This window comes from Oryctolagus cuniculus, chromosome 19, assembly GCF_964237555.1.
Source record: "Oryctolagus cuniculus chromosome 19, mOryCun1.1, whole genome shotgun sequence".
NCBI lineage: Eukaryota > Metazoa > Chordata > Mammalia > Lagomorpha > Leporidae > Oryctolagus > Oryctolagus cuniculus.
This window is the reverse complement of record NC_091450.1, coordinates 65,930,097-65,953,259: the sequence shown is the minus strand read 5'-3', so window position 1 is coordinate 65,953,259 and position 23,163 is coordinate 65,930,097. Positions and strand designations below refer to the sequence as shown.

The 23,163-nt window shown below is 46.4% G+C and overlaps 1 protein-coding gene and 1 pseudogene across 1 annotated transcript; one reads left to right on the top strand and one right to left on the bottom strand.

Annotated features, from left to right (window-relative positions):
* The window catches only part of LOC108175751 (type 2 phosphatidylinositol 4,5-bisphosphate 4-phosphatase pseudogene), a 79,382-nt pseudogene extending 64,696 nt beyond the window's left edge, over window positions 1-14,686 (bottom strand).
* A 45-nt stretch (window positions 14,687-14,731) lies between these two features.
* CHCHD2 (coiled-coil-helix-coiled-coil-helix domain containing 2) lies at window positions 14,732-19,288 on the top strand. Its single transcript, XM_002722282.5, has 4 exons — window positions 14,732-15,000; window positions 16,849-17,098; window positions 17,857-18,007; window positions 19,043-19,288. Exons 1-4 carry the CDS (start codon window positions 14,951-14,953, stop codon window positions 19,051-19,053), a joined length of 462 nt encoding a protein of 153 aa, XP_002722328.1. The 5' UTR covers window positions 14,732-14,950; the 3' UTR covers window positions 19,054-19,288.
* The last annotated feature ends 3,875 nt before the right edge of the window (window positions 19,289-23,163 follow it).

The following is a 23,163-nucleotide window of genomic DNA, read 5'->3' as shown; positions in this document are numbered from 1 at the left end:
TTTTTTTTTTTTTTTTTTTTTTTTTTTTTTTTTTTTTAGATTTTGTTATTTGAAAGGCAGGGATACAGAGAGAAAAAGACAGAGAGGTCTTCCATCTGCTGCTTCATTCCCCAAATGGCCGCAACAGCCGGAGCTGTGCTGATCCGAAGCCAGGAGCCAGGATCTTCCTCTGGGTCTCCCACACAGGTGCAGGGGCTCAAGCACTTGGGTCAGCCTCTACTGCTTTCCCAGGCCACAGCAGAGAGCTGGATCGTTAGAGGAGCAGCTGGGACTAGAACTGACGCCCATATGGGATGCCGGCGCCACAGGCTGAGGAGTAACCTATTGCACCACAGTGCTAGCCCAGCTATTTTTTTTAGATTTATTTATTTTTATATCTTTTTTAAAAGAATTACTTTTTATTTATTTTGAAAGAGGAGTTACAGAGAGAAGTAGAGCCAGAGAGAGAAAGAGAGAGGTCTTCCATTCCACTGGTTCACTCCCCAAATGATCACAATGGCCAGAGCTGAGCTGATCCAAAGCCAGGAGCCAGGAGCTTCCTCCAGGTCTCCCACGCAGGTGCAGGGGCCCAAGGTGTTGGGCCATCTCCTACTGCTTTCCCAGGCCACAGCAGAAAGCTGGATTGGAAGAAGAGCATCCGGGACACAAACCGGCACCCATATGGGATGCCAGCACTGCAGGCTGGGGCTTTAACCCACTGTGCCACAGCGCCAGCCCCTATTTTTATATCTTAAAGACAGAGTGACAGAGGGGGGGGAAAGAAAGAGATCTTCCACCCACTGATTCACTCCCAGATACCACAGCAGGACTCCGCTAGGCTAAAGCCAGGAGCCAAGAACTCCATCTGGGTCTCCCACGTGGATGGCAGAGTCAAACACTTGAGCCACCATCTGGTGCTTTCCAGGCACATTTGAGAGCTAGATCAGAAGCAGAGTAGCCAGAACTTGAATCGGTGCTCTGTTATTGGGATGCAAGTGTCCCAAGCTTCAGCTTTACCTGCGGTGCAATAATGCCCACCCCTAAATGGTAACTATTTTTTAATTTCTAGAACACCATTCCTCTCATGCTGCTTCTGTAGTCACAAAGTCTGGCTGTTGTGGGCATTTAGAAAGTGTCTTTCAAATAAGAGCTTTTATTTATTTTTATTTTTACTTTTATTTATTTGAAAGAGAGTTACAGAGAGGTAGAGCCAGAGAGAGAGAGAGAGAGTCTTCCATCCGCTGGTTCACCCCCCAGATGACCACAACAGCCAAAGCTAAGCTGATCTGAAAGCCAGGAACCAGGAGCTTCCTCCGGGTCTTCCACACCAGTACAGAGGCCCAAGGACTTGGGCCATGTTCTACTGCTTTCCCAGGCCACAGCAGAGGCCTAGATTGAAAGTGGAGCAGCCAGGACTTTAACCAGTGCCCATATGGGATGCTGGCACTGCAGGCTGGGGCTTTAACCCTCTGCGCCACAGTGCCAGCCCCCAAAATAAGAGGTTTTTTTTTTTTTAAGAACATCATATAGATTTGGGCAAGTTGCTTAATTCTACTAAGTATTTTACCCTTACGTCTACCTAGTACTTATTTCAAGTTTTTTTTTTTTTTTTTTTAACAGGCAGAGTTAGACAGTCAGAGACAGAGACAGAGAGAAAGGTCTTCCTTCCGTTGGTTCACCCCCAAAATGGCTGCTACAGCTGGTGTGCTGCGCCAATCTGAAGCCAGGAGCCCGGTGCTTCCTCCTGGTGTCCCACGTGGGTGCAGGGCCCAAGCACTTAGGCCATCCTCCACTGCACTCCCGGGCCACAGCAGAGAGCTGGACTGGAAGAGGAGCAACCGGGACAGAACCAGTGCCCCAACTGGGACTAGAACCCGGGGTGCCAGCGCTGCAGGCCTAGTGAGCCACGGCGCCGGCCTATTTAAAGTGTTCTTGAGAGGTATAAATGGAATAATGCATGTAGAGCTCTTAGTGTCTGAAGCGTAGTAGACACTAAAGAATTCATAATAGTATTCCTGATGCTGCCGTCTTAGCCTTCACGTTTTTCATCCTTACTCCTAGTTTCCCTCTGCAACATCTCAAATGCCATGTCCACATTAATCTTTCTGAAGACCATTTTAATCATATAAAAACCTTCAATGGCTTTTCTAGCTGTAGCATAAAAAGCCTACATTCTTTATATTGTCCTGAAAATCATCTATTGGATTTTCTTTTGTTTACCACAACTTAGAAAAACACAGTGATTCTTGGCCTAAGTTTTCTGTCCCCTAAACCTGCCATATTCAATTTCTACTTCTTCATTTACATCTGTCCTGTCCTACTCAACCCTTTCCCCTTTACAATTTTTAGTGGTGTTTGTTTTTTTGTTTTTTTTTGTTTTGTTTTGTTTTGTTTTGTTTTGTTTTCTTTGACAGACAGAGTAGACAGTGAGAGAGAGAGACAGAGAGAAAGGTCTTCCTTTTGCCATTGGTTCACCCTCCAGTGCCCGGTGCGCTGTGGCCGGCACACCGCGCTGATCTGATGGCAGGAGCCAGGTACTTCTCCTGGTCTCCCATGGGGTGCAGGGCCCAAGGACTTGGGCCATCCTCCACCACACTCCCTGGCCACAGCAGAGAGCTGGGCTGGAAGAGGGGCAACTGGGACAGAATCCGGTGCCCCGACCGGGACTAGAACTCAGTGTGCTGGCGCCGTAAGGCGGAGGATTAGCCTAGGGAGCCGCGGCGCCAGCCCCCCTTTACAATTTTTAAAAGAAAATTTATTTCATTTGAAAGGCAGAGGGGGGGAGAGAGAGAGTGAAAGACAGAGAGCGCTTCCATCTCTGGTTCACTCCCCAGATAGCTGCAGTAGCTCATAGTAGGCCAGGCTGAAGCCAGGAACCAGGAACACCATCCGGGTCTCCCACAGGAGGGGCAGGGGCCCATGTACTTGGGTCATCTTCTGCCTTCCCAGGTTCATTAGCAGGGAGGTGGATCAGAGGTGGAACAGCCAGGATTCAAACTGGCACTCTGATATGGGATGCTGTTGTAGGCAGTGGCTTAACTCACTGCACCACAATGCTGCCTCTTCCCCTTTATAATTTTATCACTTCTGGAATTTGTGTATATTTAAGTGCTACCTTCTTTCAAGGCCTTCATATTGACTGTACAATCACTTGGAATCCTGTAAATGTCACTTAATCATTTGTCCATACAATAATTAGTACTTGTATTTTTGTTTTTTATTTATTTATTTGAGAGGTAGAGCTACAGAGAGAGGGAGAGACAGAGAAAGGTCTTTCATTCACTGGTTCACTCCCCAAATGGCCACAACAGCCAGAGCTGGGCCAATCCAAAGCCAGAAGCTTCTTCCAGGTCTCATAAGTGGGTGCAGGGGCCAAGCACTTGGGCCATCTTCCACTTCTTTCCCAGGCCATGGGCAGAAAGCTGTCTCAGAAGAGCAGCAGCCAGGACAGAAACTGGTGCCCATATAGGATGCCGGTGTTCCAGGCAGAGGCTTAGCCTACTACGCCACAGTGCCTGCTCCAGTACTTGTATTATTTTTTTTTAAGATTTATTTTATTTATTTGAAAGACAAGAGTTACAGAGAGAGGTAGAGACAGAAAGGTCTTGTATCCGCTGGTTCACTCCCCAGATATTTTTAAAAGCTATTAATCTCCTTGAGAGGCAGACACATGGAGAGTACTCCCGTCTGCTGGTTCACTCCCCAAATGTCTGCTCAGAACCAGCAGTTCAATCCAGGTCTCCCTTGTGGTTGGCAGGGACACAACCAACCTGAGCTAACACCACTGCCTCCCAAAGTCCGCATTAGAGGGAACCTGGGGGTGGGAGCCAGAGCCAGGAATGGAACCTGAGTACTCTTAAGACGCAGGCTTCTTAAATCCCAGGCTAAACACCAGTCCAGTCCTAGTACTTTTAGGTCAACAGTTAGACGTAACTTTTTTTTCCTCTCAGATGTGCAAGACATTGTATTCAAGTTATCTGAAGAAAAACATTTTGAGTCTAAGGACCATAATTTCTTAGAAATTTCAGTTTCTCCACAACTCCTGCTGGAAAGTACAGCACACACGGGCAGCTGTTAGCCATATTAAAGCAGCATCCTGTAAGATGTTCTGCTTACGAGGCTTTATAAATTTTACATGCTAGAAATTGGTCATTAACTTTAAAATATGGTTGGGTCAGGCACAGCAGTTAAGCTGCACCTTGGGACACTCACATTCTGCATCAGCGGTACCTGCACCTACATAGGAGACCTGGAGGAAGCTCCTGGCTCCTGGCTTCCATCTGGTGCAGCCCCGGCTGTTGCAGCCATTTGAGGAGTGAACCAGTGGATGGAAGATCTCTCTGTCTCTCCCTCTCTCTCTGTAACTCTGCCCTGCAAATAAATAAGTAAATCTTTTTTAAAAAAAAAAAATTATAAAGTCCTAAAAGAAGTGCCTGGTGTTTGAGTCTCAGTTTTGCTCATGATCCAGCTTCCTGCTACTGGGCACTCCGGGAGGAAGCAGATGACTCAAGAGCCTGGGTTCCTGCCACTCACGGGTGACACATGGATTGGGTTCTGGGCTCCTGGCTTCGGCCTGGCCCAGCCCTGGCTGTTGCACGCATTTGGGTGGAGAAGCAGCAAGTGAAGATTCTGATTCCCTCTATCCCTCCACCACTTCTCTCTCTTTCCCTCCCTCCCCCTCTCTTACTCTCTTACTCCCTCTCTCTACCTCCCCCTCCCTCTGTCTTTCAAATAAAAAATGAGGTTCAGGCATGGGATATAATGGTTAAGTCACTGCTTGGGATGGCTCTCAGAGTACCTGGGTTCGAGTCCCAGCTATTCCACTTCTGATCCAGCTTCCTGCTAATGCACACCCTCAGAGGCAGTAGGTAACAGCTCAAATACTTGGGTCCCTGCCACCCACAAGGGAGACCTGGATGGAGTTTCTTGTTTTGGCCTGATCCAACCTTGGGTGTTATAGGCAATTGGGGAATGAACCAGCATATGGAAGATATTCATATATTCTCTCTCTCTCTGTAATACAATGAAAATAAAATGTTTTTAACAAATGAAATTTTAAAAATTTAAACATGGTCACTGTGGAAAATGTCTGTGCTACTTATCTATTTGTATCTAATAAATTACCCCAAACCTACTAGCTTTAATCCAGTGTGTTCACTTCAGCAGCACATCTACTAAACTTGGAATGACACAAATATATATATATATATATATATATATATATATATATATATATATACAAAAAAATTTTTTTAAGGGAAGGGTTTATTGGGGGAAACCGGACAGACTGGAGGGAAGGGTCAAAGAAGGAGAGAGGGAGAAGGAGAACGTGAGAGAGAGAGAGAGATTGAGAGAGCCACGAGTTCAGGAACAGGTCTTCTTAAACCTTTGCTGGGGGGAGGGGCGGGCAGAAAAGTAGGAGCAGCGAATCCTATTAGGGTAGGAGTGGAGCTGACACCAGTGGTTGGGCCATGGGGTCACCTGGCTTCCAGCCATGGCGGTGGGGGCTAGAGCCTAGGATGGTGTCCGGGGTGTGGATCACACCATAGATAAGACTGCGCCGGAATGACACAAATGGCCTCAGTGCAAGGATAACAAACAGATTCATGAAGCATTCCACATTAAAAAAAATACAGTCACGTACCACTTAATGATGGGGCTACATTCTGAGCAGCGCATTGTTGGGTGATTTAGTAACTGTGCAAACATCACAGAGCATACGCGCACAAACTACCATGGCTACCAGGTCACTAAGTGACACCAGTTTGTGGGACCACCGTCATGTATGTGGCCTGTCTGTGAAACTGTGCTTAGCTTAGTTTCTGTGGCTCAGGAGTTCGGGAATGGCATGACTGGAAGGTTCTGGTTCAGGGTGGCTCATGAGGTTGCAATCGGGGTGTCAGCTGAGCCTGCATCATCTCAGTGCTGGTTCCGAGATGTGACTGCTGACAGGAGGCTCTGTTCCCTGTGACACGGGCAGCTTCACAACGTGCTTGGATGTCCTCATGGGACAGCTTGCTTTCCACAGAGAGAGGGATCCAAGTGAGTGAGCAAGGAGTTACGCCACCGTACCGTCTAGGATCTAGTTTCCAAAACTGCAGAAGGTCACTTTTGCTTTTTCCTGTCAGAGGTGAGTCACTAAATCCAGCCCACACTCAAGAGGGTAGGAATTAGGCACCAACTTCTGAAGAGAGTATCAAATAATGTATGGCGTATTTTAAGCTACTGTAAGAACGAGGGTATTTCAAGAAGGTTGTAGGAAAATGGAATTAAAAGTGTGAGCTTATTTAGGTACAGAAACAACTTTTCGTAACACATGGAAAGGATGTAAAAAATTATTCATGATTTAAAAGTTGTGAGAGGGGCCGGCGCTGTGGCACAGCAGGTTAAAGCCCTGGCCTTAAGCGCCGGCATCCCATATGGGCACCGGTTCTAGTCCCAGCTGCTCCTCTTCTGATCCAGCTCTCTGCTATGGCCTGGGAAAGCAGTAGAACATGGCCCAAATCCTTGGGCCCCTGCACCCGCGTGGGAAACCTGGAAGAAGCTCCTGGCTCCTGGCTTCAGATCGGCACAGCTCCGGCCATTGCGGCCATCTGGGGAGTGAACCAGTGGAGTGGATGGAAGACCTCTCTCTCTGTCTCTACCTCTCTTTGTAACTCTGTCTTTCAAATAAAATTAAATAAATCTTTAAAAAAAAAAAAAAAAAAAAGCTGTGAGAGACCCAGAGTTCTGTGTTCCTGGCTTCAGCTTGTCCCAGCCTTGGATATTGTGGACATTTGGGAGGTAAACCAACAAATGGAAGATACTGTGCCCTCTTGCTCGCTCACTCGCTCTCTCTCACACACATACACACACGCACAGACATACTCACTCACTGTTGCTCTGCTTTTCAAATACTTTCTGAAAAGAACTATTGGTTTAAATTTTGACTGAGATGGGGCCGGTGCTATGGGGTAGTGGGTCAAGCAGCTGCCTGCAGTGCTGGCAAGCCATATATGCGCTGGTTCAAGTCCTGGCTGCTCCACTTCTGGTCCAGCTTCCTGCTACCGTGTCTGGAAAGCAGCAGAACATGGCCCAAGTGTTTGGGACCCTGCACCCACATGGGAGACTCTGGAGCTCCTGGCTCCTGGCTCCAGCCTGCCCCAACCCCGGTCATTGTGGCTATTTGGGGGAATGAACCAACAGATGGAAGACCACTCTCTTTTGTCTACCTCTCTCTCTAACTCTGCATTTCAAATAAATAAAAATAAATCTTAAAAAAAGAAGACTGAAACAACTACGGAATGAGAAGTTGTTATATCCATTTTACCAAAGAGTGAAACTCATGGACCAGTGTTGTGGCACAGTGGGTTAAACCACAGCTTACAACACCTGTATCTCATAGTCTATAGAGTATCAGGTTGAGTCCTGGTTGCTCTACTTCTAACCTAGCTTCCTGGGAAACTGGATGATGGCCTAAGTACTTGGGCCCTACTACGCATGTGGAAGACCAGGGTGGAGTTTCTGGCTCTTGGCTTCAGCCTGGCCCCAACTTCTTTAGGGTTACCATTTGTGAAGTGAACCAGCAGGTAGAAGATCTTTTTCTCCTTCTCTTTTTCTCCTTCTCTCTCTGCCTTTCAAATAATCACTTAAAAAGTGAACTTCAGCCCATCTATCCCTATAAAATAAATTATATGTGGCAGAATTCTGGTATTATTTTCAATTTTTTTACCTGTTATTAATTTTTGATGGCACTAATATGTTACCTATTTCAAAATTCAAAATATATAAAATTTTATAAACTTAACTGCCCCTACCACAGACATCCAGTCCCTGTGTCTAAAAACAACGAATGTTATCAACTTCAAATAGTTTAGACATATAGAATATGGTCTTTTCTCTCCCATTTACACAAATAAAAGCACACTACACTCTATCCCCAGCCTCTGCTTTTTTATTCCTCTTCGTAGTTTCTTGTGGAAATCACGTCACATCAACATATAGAGAAGCTTCCTCCACCTTTTACAGTGTCTGTTATGTCAAGATACCATAACTTTTTTTAACTTTTATTTAATGAATATAAATTTCCAAAGTACAGCTTACGGATTACATTGGCTTTTTCCCCCACATAACTTCCCTCCCACCCGCAACCCTCCCCTCTCCCCTTCCATTCACATCAAGATTCATTTTCAATTATCTTTTTATACAGAAGATCAATTTAGCATATATTAAGTAAAGCTTTCAACAGTTTGTACCCACACAGAAGCACAAAGTGCAAAATACGGTTTGAGTACTAGTTATAGCATTAAATCACAATGTACAGCACATTAAGGACAGAGATCCTACATGAGGAGTAAGTGCACAGTGACTCTTGTTGACTTAACAAATTGACACTCTTGTTTATGGTGTCAGTAATCACCCTATGCTCCAGTCATGAGTTGCCAAGGCTATGGAGGCCTTTTGAGTTCACTGACTCATCATATTTAGACAAGGTCATAGTCAAAGTAGAAGTTCTCTCCTCCCTTCAGAGAAAGGTACCTCCTTCTTTGATGACCTGTTCTTTCCACTGGGATCTCACTCGCAGAGATCTTTCATTTAGGTTTGTGGTTTGTTTTTTTTTTCCCCCCACAGTAAGAACCATACTTTTAAGTGACATGTTACTTTTGGGAATTTAGGTTACCTCTAATCTTTTACTATAACAAACAAACAAACAAACAAAAAACCTTTGCACAAACATCTAATATTCAATTTTGGAATTACTTAGCTAGGTCTGATTAAAATTTGTCTCTGATCAGAATTCCTGTCTCAGATTGCCCAAATGTTTGCTCACTCTGAGCTCTTGTGCCAGGATATGTCCTTTTCACCACCTCTGCTGATGAATTATCCAAAAGAAAAATACAAACTTTGTAAAACATTCTCTCCTTGAAGAAGTTCTGCTATAGAGGTACCTTACTATGAAGGGAGGAGAGAACTTCCACTTTGATTATGACCTTGTCTAAATAAGGTCGGAGTTTGTGAATTCAAGAGGCTTCCATAGCCTTGGCAACTCATGACAAGAGCCTCAAGTGATTACTGATGTCATAAATAAGTGTGTCAATTGTTAAATCAACAACAGGGGTCACTGTGCACTTATTCCCCATGTAGAATCTCTGTCCTTAATGTGTTGCACTATGAGAATTAATGGTAAAACTAGTAATCAAACAGTGCTTTATACTGTGTGTGTCTGTGTGGATGCAATCTGTTGAAATCTTTACTTAGTATATACTAAGTTGATCTTCTGTATATAAAGCTAATTAAAAATGAAACTTAATAAAGAATGGGATGAGAGAGGGAGTAGGAAGTGGGCTGGTTTGTGGGTGGGAGGGTGTTTATGGGGGGAAAACCGCTTTCAAAATTTATATCTATTAAATAAAAGTTTTCTAAAAAAAAAAAAAGTTCTGCTATAAACTTTTTTCACAGAAAGTTTCTGCATTATTTACCCTTAGGTCTCAGGTACACTCTGCTGTTGCTGGGACATGAAAAGGCTATTTTAGACTCCACTACTTCCGGTGAAAAGGGAAAATTGCTGATTGACATCCAAGCAGAAATGGAGGCTCCACCTCTGCTTCCTTTCCTCCATAAACCTCACCCCACCCACAAAGCCTTTCCCACGAAGCCCCTCATGAAGTGCCACAAGCCAACTTTTCTTAGTTTAAAGCATTTCATATCATCACTTGTCGGCCTTCTGGCTAAGATCAAGTGTAAAGCATTTCATATCGAGTTTGTAAAGCACAGATTCTTGGGGCCTTTGCAGTAGCTGCCCCCTCTTCCTGAGTGCTCTTACCCTCCATAAACACATGGTTTCTCCACCTCTTCAAGGACTCTGTCCAAACACCACCTCTTCAGAGTCCTATCTTGCCTAACTTCCAACTCCCAATCTCTCTTACCCACCCAAACATCGTGGGCCTGCTTGCTTCCTACTGAGTTCTAAAAAAGCACCAGAAGATGTTGTCCCAAAGAGTAATCTATTTGCAGAAATAAGGAGACTCTGGGGAATCATGTTAAAGCTGTGACTCCACAGGCAGGGGAAATGGGGGTCTTTTATTTGGGGGGGGTGAATATGTAAGAGGGGAACTTCCTGTCACTGAGTGAAGCCTGGGCACAGGCCCGCACAGTGCAGTTAAATCAACATAAGCTTGTATGTTATGGTAATAGGTTCATGCTCCTCCTGGCTGGAGATCCTAGTATTAAAGCAAAGGCTGCAGCGTCAGCACAGGAGCACACACACATTTTCTCTTTAGGGAGAAGTGAGTTTTGTTGAGATGAAGTCCTTGTCGATGTGTTGCCACAGACCTAACTGGTTCTTCTCCCTCTTACCAAAGACTAATCCCTCAGTTTTCTAGGACTTGCTCCATCTATGGATCCCTATATTCCTGACTTTGGATTCACTCTCTTCAGAAGCCTCTCCATATTCATGCATGCACCTTCCAAACTTAAGAAAATAAGTCACTCTTCTTAAAAATTATTTGAAAGGCAAAGAGACAGAGAGATAGCTCCCATGTGCTGGTTCATTACTGAAATGCCTGCAACAGTCAGGGCTGGGTCAGGCTGAAGCCAGGAGCTGGGATTTCACTCCAGATTTCCCACATGAGTGGTAAGGACACAACTACTTGTACCATCAGCCACTGCTTCCCAGGGTGCACATTAGTAGGAAGCTGGATCAGAAGTAGAGGCAGGAGGCTGGGCCAGTGTTGTGGCACAGCAGATTAAGCTGCTGCCTGTGACATCAGCATCCCAAATGAGCGTGGGTTCGAGTCCCAGCTGCTCCACTTCCTATCCAGCTCCCTGTTTATGTGCATGGGAAAGTAGTGGAAGATAGCCCAAGTGTTTGGGCCCCTGCCACCCATGTGGGAGACCCTGCTGGAATTCCAGTCTCCTGTTTTTTACCTTGCCCAGCCCTGGCCAATACAGCCATTTGTAGAGTGAACCAGTGAATGGAAGGTCTCTCTCTCTCTCTCTCTCTCTCTCTCTTATTCAAATAAATAAACTAAATCTTTAAAAAGGAGCAGAGGCAGAGCTCGAACCTCAGCACTCTAATATGGGCTGTAGAAGACCACTCCCCCCTTGCAGCATCCTCCTCTTTCTACTCACTTTCCTTTATCTCTTTAATTCTTCCCATCTCTCTGGCCTCTGAAGTTCTGAGATCCCTAGGGTCCAGTCCTCAGCACTCTCCTTCCTCCCTGTGTTCCCCTGGAGCACTTTCTTTCCCTCTCGGAGCAGGAGGCGCTGTCAGTCTACAAGCCAGGGACTCCAGCAGAGCCTGCTGAATCCGTTTCAAGTCTGAGCTCAATGCCTATATTTCTGGCTACCTGTCTGGCATTTTCATTTAAATGTTTTCCTGGCATATTGATTCTTTATTTTTTTTTCTCACTTTATTGGAAATGTAGAGAAAGGGAGAGGTTGATTTTTCATCTACCAGAATGCTCACAGGAGCCAGAGATGGGCCAGGACAAAGCCAGCCACCTGGAACTCCATCTGAGCCTTCTTTGTGGGTGGCAGGGACTCAAATGCTTGAGCCATAACCTGCTGCCTACCAAGGGTGTGCATTAGCAGGAAACTGCATGCTGAAGCTGAGTCGGGACTCAGACCCAGGTGTTCCACGATGGGATGTGGACATCCCAACTGCTGTGCTGATCACCTGCTCATCTGTGATACTTGTTAAACTGAACTTTCTATTTCCAACCTACTCTCCCAACTATCCCCATCCTTATTTTCCTTCCCAGTAAATGGCATTTTTATCCATGTAGTCTTTTGTATCAGAAGCCAAGGAGTTGGCTCCTTCATACCTCCTACTCTGCCATTCCTCCCGTTCAGTCCACCATCAAGTCTCATCAGGTCTAAATGTCTAGAATCCCACCACGTCCTGCTCCTCCACCTTCGCCTGCCTAATTGAAACTACTTTCCTACTGCATAGCTCTCAGTAGGTTTCTGTGCCCTTCCCTGCTTCTCATCCATTCTGTAACAGCAGCTAAAATGATCTTCAAAAAAATAAATCAGGAGCAAACATTTGGTGCAGTGGTTAAGATGCCACTGAGAATGCCTGCAACCCAATATCAGAGTGTCTAGGTTCAAGACCCAGCTCCAATTTCAATTCCAGCTTCCTGCTAATGCGTACCACGGAAGACTCTCATACTTGGGTTCCTGCCCCCCAGGTGAGAGACCTGGATTATTACAGGCTCCTGACTTTGGCCTCACCTAGCCCTGGCTGTTGTGGGCATTTGGGGAGTGAAATAGCTCTCTCTCTTTCGCTGTCCCTTTCCTTTCAAATAAGTAAAATAAATATATTTTTTGAAAACCCAGATGTGAGGGCTGGCACTGTGGTATAGTAGGCTAAGCCTCCACCTGCAGTGCCAGCATCCCATATGGGCACCAGTTCTAGTCCTGGCTGCTCCTCTTCCTATCCAGCTCTCTGCTATGGCCTGCAAAAGCAGTGGAAGATGGCCCAAGTGCTTGGGCCTCTGTGCCCATATGGGAAACCCAGTGGAAGGTCCTGGCTCCTGGCTTCAGAATGGCCCAGCTCTGGCCATTGCAGCCATCTGGAGAGTGAACCAGTGGATGGAAGACCCCCCCCCCTCTCTCTGCCTCTCCTCTCTGTGTAATTCTGACTTTCAAATAAATAAATAAATCTTAAAAAAGAAAAAAAAAAAGAAGGGGAGACACAAATACCTACCTAAATTAAGTGGTGGTGACATGGAGGAAAAGTATCACCAAGTTATTATTGTGACTAATTTCTGCTTCCAGATCCTAAAAGCAGTGAATGTTCTCCAAAGTTCTTTCAGATTTTGAATCACAGAGGTACTGTCACCAGCCACCCTGGACTGGCCCAGACCCTACTGCAGGAGCAGCAACTGTGCAGGTAGGTCAAAAAGTATCCAAAGATCATCTCAGATTTCTGTATTCATTTGAAAAGCAGAGTTACAGAGATGCAGAGGAAGAGAGGAAGGAAGAGAGAGAGAGAGAGAGAGAGGTCTTCCATCCACTGGTTCACTCCCCAAATGGCTGCAACATCCAGATCAGAAGTGGAGCAGCCAGGTGTTGAACCGGTGCCCATATGGGGTGCCGGCACTTCAGGCCAGGGTGTTAACTTGCTACACCACAGTGTCGGCCCCTGTGTCTCCCCTTTTTGAAATTTAAATTCCATAAATATAGCATTCAAAACAAAAACTGAGAACAGTGCAATAGTTTGCTTGAGCAATAAAAAGGTTTAGAACCTGGTAGCATTCCAGACAGAAGACAGTTCTGAATGCCCCGCCCTAACATGTATGTTATATTTATAGCCCAGAAAAGGATATGACATACAGAAACAACCTGATGGAAGCCAACAGCATTTGCCTTGTTTGGACATGGTCTGATCAACTGGCTGTGTGATTGCCTGAAATTTGACTGCTATAATTGTGTGAGAATCAGTTTCTTGATTACATAAGTTATAATCAGCTTATGTTACTGGAAACAATTGCTCAGAGGTTCATGTCTTCACGCAAGAATTTCAGATGTGAGACAGAGAGTAGTAGTAAGTGAGGTAGCAAAGTTTAATGAAGAGAACACACGTGACAGACCAGGGCAGCATACCAGCAAAGGACTCAGAGCCCAGACGATATTCAGGTTGTAGTTTTTATGTATAAGGACATGGGTCCTCACCACCACTCCACTTCTCCTTTCCTTCCTCTTCTGAGAAATCGCTGGGTGGAGGGCTATGTGGGTGTGGAATTCCCAAAAATTGCTCCAAGGACCTTAACAGCAGTGTTATCAGACCTAATAGCCCCATTTCCTTTGGCCCCTCTTATATATACATAGGCTAATGTCCACCTAGCTACCTCACACACATCAATTCAGAGTACAAGCTATTTTAGGCCAATCAGTTATGTACAGAGGCTAATCTAGGCCAAATTTAATTCAGTGTAACATTAGAATCTTGTTTTACTTGGTGCTATTTCTGAAACATCCAGTGTACTGTAACAGACCTCCAGAGGCAAAAGTTGCCATAGGACCAACAAAACAGCACAAATCTAAGATTGCAAAGAATGTAATTTATTGGGGGATTTATGGACAGAAGGTGGTCTTGGGCAGCTGAGACAGTGGATCCCTATGCCATGAGTCAGGAAAAGAGGAGTTTTACAGAGAAAGGTGGTTCACAGCCAATTGGAATGCACGTTACACTTTTTCAAGAAACATTAACATTCATAAGAAGGTATCCCAGACATTAGATAAGAGGGACTCTAGGAAACAATAGCAAGTGAGGGCCACAGTTTAATCATGTGACTTTGTGTACCTATCACAGGGCTTGGGGTGACCTCTAAGGTTATTACCTACTGGTCAAGATACACGGTGATTAGACCCAAGATGGCTGAAGCACATCGGGCTGAATGCCTACACTAGCCATTCAGTAAAATCTTGTCAAATCACAGTGTAGGATGCTATCTCAAAGCAACTCAACACTGTCAAGCCCTGCCTAAAACTTTCTTTCCTCCAGCCACATTGTGACTCAAAAAAATATTTGTCCAAATATGTAGCTTCCTCAAGGTCCCCCAGCAGTCAAGCCAGAAACGTGACTCGCACAGGTTGGGCTAAACTCACCATGTTAATACAAACGTCTGCAGGACGTAGCGACAGCCTTCGGCCGAGGAAGCAAACTGCTAACCCTTCTGACTCATGCTAAGGTCGGGGGACAGAGTTTGCAGGGCACCACAGGATCTTCCGGTTATATAAAGCGCCCGGGCGCGGAGCTCATTACGTCAATTACGCACGACGAGGCTCCGCCGTGAAGCCCTGCTCTTCCAATGACCTTCAGGGGCCGCCGAGGCGTCAGCAAACGAAAGGATCCTGCCCGAGCGCTGATTGGTGTAACCCTGGGGTAAGCCCCGCCTCTTACCTTCCGCTCTTCTTCTTCGCCGAAGTACTTGAACTCTTGCCAGAGTTTCGTCCTTGGAGACGCCGGGGTAGCTTGGCCGTGAAGATGCCGCGTGGAAGCCGCAGCCGTACCTCCCGCATGGCCCCTCCGGCCAGGTGAGGCTGTTTGGGGACCTGGGGGTGGCGGTCGAAGCACGGATCTCTGAATCCTGTCGGCCCCGGGGCGCCGAGGTGGGGGAAGGGGGGGCGCAGAGAGCCCGCCTCGGCCGGACCGAGGTGGATTGTGTTCACACTGTGTGCTGGGAGCGTGGGGGAAGGGACAGAGCTCATGCCAAGGCCGGGAGGCGCATTTCATAAAGCCGTGGCCAGCTGCCACTTGCTAGGAAGCCAGGTCACAGCCTCCGGACGTAGCCTCGATTCGGAGGAGGGCGCCCTAGGAATAGTCCACAGGCGGGCGCAGAAAGCGGGGTGCATTGGCAGTGTCCAAGCAGTGGGGGCGGGGTGGGGACGCCCGCTTCCGGTCTCCGGGGGACTCGGGCTCCTCACGCCCCCTGCCTGCTGACGCGGACGTGGTGGACCCGGGTGCTGCCACCCACGTGGAAGACCTGAATTGAATTCTTGGTTCCGGGCTTCGGTCTCGACCCAGCCCCGGGAGTCGCCGGCGTCGGAGAGTCCGCAAGAGGGATGGGAGCTGTCTTTGCCCTTCCAGCTGTTTTTTTGTTTTTGTTTTTGTTTTTCAAAAGCAGTGCTGGACATAACCAGTGGAAGTTCTAGACGTACTGCAGATGGGGAGTACGGTAGCTCCACACTTACCTCACTAGGCTCCGGTTTTGGGATCTCTGAAGTGAAAGACCTGAACTAGATTGTTTACCCAGGTGTCCATTGTTAGCTTTTTTTTTTTTTTTTTTTTTAAGATTTATTTATTGGAAAGTCAGAGTTACACCGAGAGAGAAGGAAAGGCGGGAAGGGGGGGTGTCTTCCATCCGCTGGCTCACTCCCCGATTGGCCACTACAGCCGGAGCTGCGCCCATCCGAAGCCAGGAGCTTCCTCTGGGAGCAGGGGCCCAAGGACTTGGGCCATCTTCTACTGCTTTTCCAGGCCAGAGAGCTGGATAGGAAGTGGAGCAGCCGGGACTTGAACCGGCGCCCATATAGGATGCCAGCACTGCAGGCGGTGGCTTTACCTACTTGCCATAGTGCCAGCCCCCCCGAGCTAGATTCTTTACCCAGGTGTCCATCGTTAGGTCTTAATTCAAATGTTACCAGCTTAGTGGGAGCTTCCTTGATTTTCCTAAAATTGCAATATCCCTCTTCATACTCCTGCTCTTGAAAGTTCTTTAACGTTTAATGTACGACATTTTTACTATTTGATCTCCGTGTATAAGGTCCGTAAAAGCGCAGATTTTCGTCTCTTGTTAAGTTCTGTTCTCGTCATGCATAGTAGTTGCCTGTGTGTGTGTGTGTGTGTTTTATTTATTTGAAAGGCAGTGCCTCCAGGTCACTCACTGGGTGTGAGGACCCAAGCACTTGGGCCATCTTCTGCTTTCCCAGGCTCATGAGCAGGGAGCTAGGTCCCAAGGGGAGCGGCCAGGTCTTGAACTGGAGCCCATGTGGGATGCAGGCCTCACTGTGGAGGCTTAACCTGCACAACACTGGCCCCTCTAACTCTTAATATTCTATGTTCTGTATTAATATTCTGTATTTCTTAATGAAGAATTGGAATAACTGTGTTCCTGAAAAAATACAATGGGTTATGTGAGCATATGGAAATTATTGCAAAACAGCAGGAAAAAAATACACTTGGTAATTACCACTGTAACAAAAAATTAGATGAAATTGTGTTTGTATATGTATATAGTAAGCATCTGGGATTAAGAATTTAAAATGAAAATCTTGAGATTTATTCTGATACAAAGGTGTGTGTTTTTTATCGTGTTGTTCTGGTTTTTGTAATTTCCAAAGCTCAGTAGAAACGGAAGCTTAATGTATTTATGTTCTTTCAAGCCGGGCTCCTCAGATGAGAGCCGCCCCGAGGCCAGCACCAGTAGCTCAGCCGCCAGCAGCAGCCCCACCATCTGCAGTGGGCTCGCCCGCCGCGGCACCCCGACAGCCAGGCCTGATGGCCCAGATGGCCACCACTGCAGCTGGCGTGGCCGTGGGCTCTGCTGTTGGGCACACGCTGGGCCACGCCATCACTGGGGGCTTCAGTGGAGGAAACAGTGCTGAGCCCTCGCGGCCCGACATCACTTACCAGGTAAGATTTGGGGCAGCATTTTCCTCCCGTGGGAATATCTGTGAGAAAATCTAGTTTTTATGTTCTTTGGGTGTAGAACTATCTTTAGTTTTAGAGTCTACAATGCTGTTAATAGAAAGTGGGTTCTCAAAAGCCACATCGGGCAGTTCAGTTAGTGCTTCAACAGCACCAACGAATCGTACTGTACAAATTGTGTTTCTTCCCAAGGAGTCGAATTGTGACAGTCCAGCCTGACTCACTGCAGAACAACCGTTTTTCCCTTTAATGTGATTTTATCTTGGCAGTGCTTACTGATCCAGTCTCAATCTTAGTTAAGACATCAAAAATCTCTTCAGTTGCTCTGTGTGGTCTCCTGTGATAGTTGCCATTTCCCCTCTTTCTGAGATGTGTAGCCTTTCTCTTCTAACGAGCACAAGTCTGTATTCTGTACTTGTGGTGTACAGGAAACCATCTATCCGTCTTTCTATTGTAGTCCCATTTTTCCTCCACGAAGCTTCGCTGAACTGTTTAATCTTGAGATGCCCAGATAACCATTCCACCTTACTTTTGTCTTAGTTGTTGACTGATTGCCACTGGAATTTAGTTTAAGTTCACTTGCCTCCTACTTTTAATGGTTTGCGTTTTTTGTATTAATTTGCATCTGTCTAGTTCTGCTTTCCCAGATGATGTGGCAGATAGCCAGGTGATGGCTGCTGCTGTGTGTCTGGGTGTCAGTACGATTTCCTTTCTTGACAGTGTTGGATGTTTTGCCTTCACAGGAGCCCCAGGGAGCCCAGTTAGCACAGCAGCAGCAGTTTGGCCCTTGCTCCTACGAGATAAAGCAGTTTCTGGAGTGTGCCCAGAACCAGAGTGACGTTAAGCTCTGTGAGGGTTTCAATGAAGTCCTGAGACAGTGCAGAATTGCAAACGGTACGTGCTTTGCCAACCTGTGTCTCCTCAGTTCACAGTGATAGTCCTGATCATGATGGGGCTGTTGGAGGGTGTGTTTAATAAACTGACAAGTTAGAGGAAAGTAATGTTTCTTTAAAAAAATTAGCCTTATTTATTTGAAGGAGACAGGGAGAGATCTTCCGTCTGCTGGCTCACTCCTCAAATGCCCGCAATAGCTAGGGCTGAGCCAGGCTGAAGCCATGAGTTCGAACTCAATCCCCATGTGGGTGGCAGGGATCCAGCATCGCTTCTGCCTGTCAGTGTGCACTAGCAGGAACCTGGAATCAGGAGGAAAGTTGTGACATAAGGCCAGGCACTCTGACATAGGATGCGGACGCAGCATCGTAACTACTGTACCACATGCCTGCCCCATAATTTAACTCTTAATAAGGAACTAGTCCAGAAGTTTACCAGTTATGTTCTGAGTTTCATTATTCAGCAAGCACTTACAAGTCAGTGTGTCAGATCTTGTGGTCTGTTGCCCTTAAGTCCATGAGTATAAGACGACATTTCGTTTTCATCAGTAGTGGGCATCTGTGCCTCACTGATGAAAAGTTCGGTAAGTCCCCAGTAGAACACTGGGGATTTAGGCTCTTTGGATTGTTGGCTCTTTTTTTTTTTTTTTTTTTTTTTTTTTTTTTTTTTTTTTTTTTTTGTGATTTCCTCCTGTCTACCCAAGATGTTTACTTTGATCTTGCACTTTGATTTAGGTTGGGAAATTGGGAAGATAGCTTTTAGGTGTTCAAACTATGGAATTAAGGGATTGCATGTCCAAGTTTATCAGAAGTCTTTCTTGAAGCTATGTCTAGTACCAAAATGGCTGTTTCTGCCTTGGTGCTTGTTCCCTAGAAGCACACGTGCACTCACTGTTTTCCATTGTGCCAAGCGTAGAGGTTTTGTTGGCCACGGCATAAACCAGCAACCCTGGGCTGCTTCCCTGCTGTTCTGTTTGGAGGGCTGGTAGGGGTAAGTGGTGCTTCCAGTGCTCTTCTAACTCAGCTTTTCTTTTTGCAGGGTTAGTCTAATCAAGAAGCTCAGGATGAAGCAGAAAATTGGATCTCATGACCAAGTTACTTTAGCATACAGATGTAATCAGTAGTGTAAAGCCGCCTGGTCAGCCTGTCATCTGCTGTGAAGAGCTTCCTTAGTGGAAATTCATTGAGATGATACTGAATTTGGGGCTGGACAGATGTTTGGTCTCCTTGAACAAGCTGTTGTAATGTTATTGTTTATGAGTAGAATAAAGTGATTTTCTTCCAAGATGTAGTGTCTTACGTATAAGGTCATTAATTCAATGTAATATACATGTGCATGCCAAACATAACATTTGGCAGGAAAACACTATTGTCTCAACCATTCTTTTAGGTTCATCTAGTCTAGTCTGGATATTAAATTAGCATCCACATTCAGATCTGACAGCTCCCTGAGGAGTTTTTTAAAGGAGTAGCTCACTAGAAATCATGCCATTCTTTTTTTTTTTTTTTTTTTTTTTTGACAGGCAGAATGGACAGTGAGAGAGAGAGAGACAGAGAGAAAGGTCTTCCTTTTGCCATTGGTTCACCCTCCAGTGGCTGCCACGGCTGGCACATTGCGCTGATCTGAAGCCAGGAGCCAGGTGCTTCCTCCTGGTCTCCCATGCAAGTGCAGGGCCCAAGCACTTGGGCCTTCCTCCACTGCACTCCCCGGGCCATAGCAGAGAGCTGGCCTGGAAGAGGGGCAACCGGGACAGAATCCAGTGCCCTGACCAGGACTAGAACCCGGGGTGCTGGCGCCGTAGGCGGAGGATTAGCCTATTGAGCTGTGGCACCAGCCAATGCCATTCATTTAAAAAGAGATCCCCATAGAGTTCAGTAAATAGCAGTAGCAGAAAGCCTCACTTCAAACAAAAAGATCTCAGATGGGTTGTAGGAGGGGACCTGTTGCTGTGTTGGGTCTCCATCATATGATGTGTCACTGTTCCCCTGGCACATCGAATTCACGGAACGGAAAAGCCATTCTCTTAAGGGAGGCAGTTCCTCTGCAGATGTGTTTTCTTATGCTTAAGGCATAACTTCCCTTTTCTGAAAGACTAGCTGAGATCACTGTGTTGGTGAAGGACTTACAAGCGTGGACTCCATAGAGTTGGTTGCTTATTTGAGGATTGATTTATTTGAAAAGTGGAGACACAGATCTTCATTTTCTTTTCTTTTTTTTTTTTTTTTTTTTTTTTTTTTTTTGACAGGCAGAGTGGACAGTGAGAGAGAGAGACAGAGAGAAAGGTCTTCCTTTGCCGTTGGTTCACCCTCCAATGGCCGCCGCGGCCCGCGCGCTGCGGCCGGCGCACCGCGCTGATCCGATGGCAGGAGCCAGGAGCCAGGTGCTTTTCCTGGTCTCCCATGGGGTGCAGGGCCCAAGCACCTGGGCCATCCTCCACTGCACTCCCTGGCCACAGCAGAGGGCTGGCCTGGAAGAGGGGCAACCGGGACAGAATCCGGCGCCCCGACCGGGACTAGAACCCGGTGTGCCGGCGCCGCTAGGTGGAGGATTAGCCTAGTGAGCCGCGGCGCCGGCAGATCTTCATTTTCTTATTCACTCCCCAAATGGCTGTGATGACCAGGACTGAGCCAGCCACTGTCCAGGAACCTAGAACTCTATCTGCTTCACTCGTGTGTAGTGGGGGCCAAGTACTTGGGTCATCCTCTACTATTCTCAAGCACATTAGGGAGCTAGATCAGAAGCAGAGCCAGTAGGATACACTGGAAGCCGGTGTCACAAGCCCAGCAGGACACCTTAACCTGCTACAAGACTAGCCCCCAACCCTACATTAATTCTTACTTTGAAAAGTACATTTTCATGGGTTCCATTAGAGACTTTGTGCCGGAAAGTGAATCCAGTTGTTACTTTCATTGCTCTCCTAAAAGGGGCCAAAACTCCCTGCCCTGACAATGCACTCCTGGGCTGTCCCCCCAGAATTTCATCTGGGTTCATCAGTAGGTCCTTTGCTCATTTTCCTAGGGGTTCAGGACCTGTTAGTTGAATGTTGATGCCCAGGTGCCTTGTCATTTCAAGGTGTATGGTGTGTTCCCCATTTAACAGTGAATGAAAAGAAAATGAGCCACTAACAGTGGCTGGCCTGGCCTGGTTATAGAGAGTCATGACTAAGAAGGACACAATATACTAGGTGCCCTGGCCTTTTGCCTGGGGTCATACTAGATTTTGTGATGCCCTGAAAATCTCAGGCAGTCAAGTATATAGTTTATGACCTGAGTGTAAAAACATGTTTTCATACTTAGAACATTTCCATTTCAATGTGTTAAATCTCAGCAAATTGGAGACCTTTGAGCTTAGGATTCACACACTAAAGTCACTTTCACCTCCTTTCTGTGTAGCAATTTAAGAAATTCCCAAGGTGAGATGGTTGGTCAACATGGTATGGAAAGAGCCCTGGCATTTAAAACATCAAGGGTTGATCCAGACTTTCCTTACCTACTTGGAGAAAGAGCAAGTCCCATTCTCAAGTGTTGCTGACTACCAGAGTTTTGGAGTCCAAAGAAGGTTGTCTATGCCGCACTTAATAAAATGGTAAGCTAATGGGTATTTCTGGACTCTGCTCTCACGTGAAGCCTTGCATATTAGTTTTTCACTACTTCAGCTAAAATATCAGAAGTTCTTCAGGCGAGAAGAAGGTTTGTTTTGGCTTAACAGTTTTGGAAGTTCGCAGTTCAAGGTTGGGTGGCCACATTAGCCCAGTGTCCAAGTCTTTGGGCCCCTGCACCCATGTAGAAGATCCAAATGAAGCTCCTGGCTTCAGCCTGGCCCCAGTCCTGGCTGTTGCAGCCATGTGGGGAATGAAAACCAGGTGGAAGATTCTCTAAGTCTACATTTCAAATAAGTCTCTTTAAAAAAAAAAAAAAAAAAAAAAAACAGAGGCAGAGAGGCAGAAGGCATGTGAACAGAAGATCATGTGGTGAGCCAGGAATCAGAGGAAGCCTTTTATAATGGTCTCCTTATAAAGTCATCCCAACTCAGTCATGGGGTTCTACCCTAGCAGCCTAATCCAATCAATCACTTCCCAATCACTTCAGACACCATAATTGGATGAAGCCTGGACCCTTAATGCACCAACCACTGATCCACTAACAATTTAAGACTTTGGGGGGCCGGTGCTGTGGCACAGTGGGTTAATGCCCTGGCCTGAAGCGCCGGCATCCCATATGGGCGCCGGTTCGAGTCCCAGCTGCTCCCTTCCGATACAGCTGTCTGCTATGGTCTGGGAAAGCAGTAGAAGATGGCCCAAGTCCTTGGGCCCCTGCACCCACCTGGGAAACCTGGAAGAAGCTCCTGGCTCCTGATCGGCGCAGCTCCGGCCATTGTGGCTAACTGGGGAGTGAACCTCTCTCTCCCTCTCTCTGGGAGTAACTCTGACTTTCAAATAAATAAATGAATCTTTAAAAAAAAAAACAAAAACAAAAAACTTTGGAGTTTAAATGTCTGCATGCATCTGGGGAGCCAAATCCTATTGAGTCTGCCACATACTGTTTTACTCCCTCTCCCAGACTTGCAACACTAGAATTAGGATCTTGGGGGTGGGGAGAGAGCAGCTTTTTAAGTTTAGGATGAGAGAAGACAATAAAGAATCAGTGTCTCCAACTCAATTCACAATAGCTAAGATACAGAATCAACTCAAATGTCTGTCAACTGAAGACTGGTTAAAGAAATTATGGGATATGCACACTAAGAAATACTACACAGCAGTAAAAAATGAAATCCTGTTGTTTGCAACAAAATGGATACAATTGGAAAACACTATATTTAGTGAAATAAGCCAGTCCCAAAAAGACAAATACCATGTGTTCTCCCTGATCTGTGGTAACTAATAGAATATCCAAAAAGTAATCTATGGGACTGGCACTGTGGTATAGTGGGTAAAGCCACTGCCTGCAGTGCCAGCATCCCATATGAGCACCGTTTCAAGTGCCAGCTGCTCCACGTCCAATACAGCTCTCTGCAATGGCTTGGGAAAGCAGTAGAGGATGGCCCAAGTCCTGGGCCCCTGCACCCACCTGGGAAACCCAGAGGAAGCTCCTGGCTCCTGGCTTCAGATCAGCACAGCTCCCACCGTTGCTGCCATTTGGGGAGTGAACCAGTGGATGGAA

Coding starts and splice junctions, on each gene's coding strand:
- CHCHD2 (XM_002722282.5), top strand. CDS start 14,951: ATGCCGCGTGGAAGCCGCAGCCGTACCTCCCGCATGGCCCCTCCGGCC. Junction 15,001..16,848: donor CGCATGGCCCCTCCGGCCAG/GTGAGGCTGTTT, acceptor TGTTCTTTCAAG/CCGGGCTCCTCAGATGAGAG. Junction 17,099..17,856: donor GGCCCGACATCACTTACCAG/GTAAGATTTGGG, acceptor TTGCCTTCACAG/GAGCCCCAGGGAGCCCAGTT.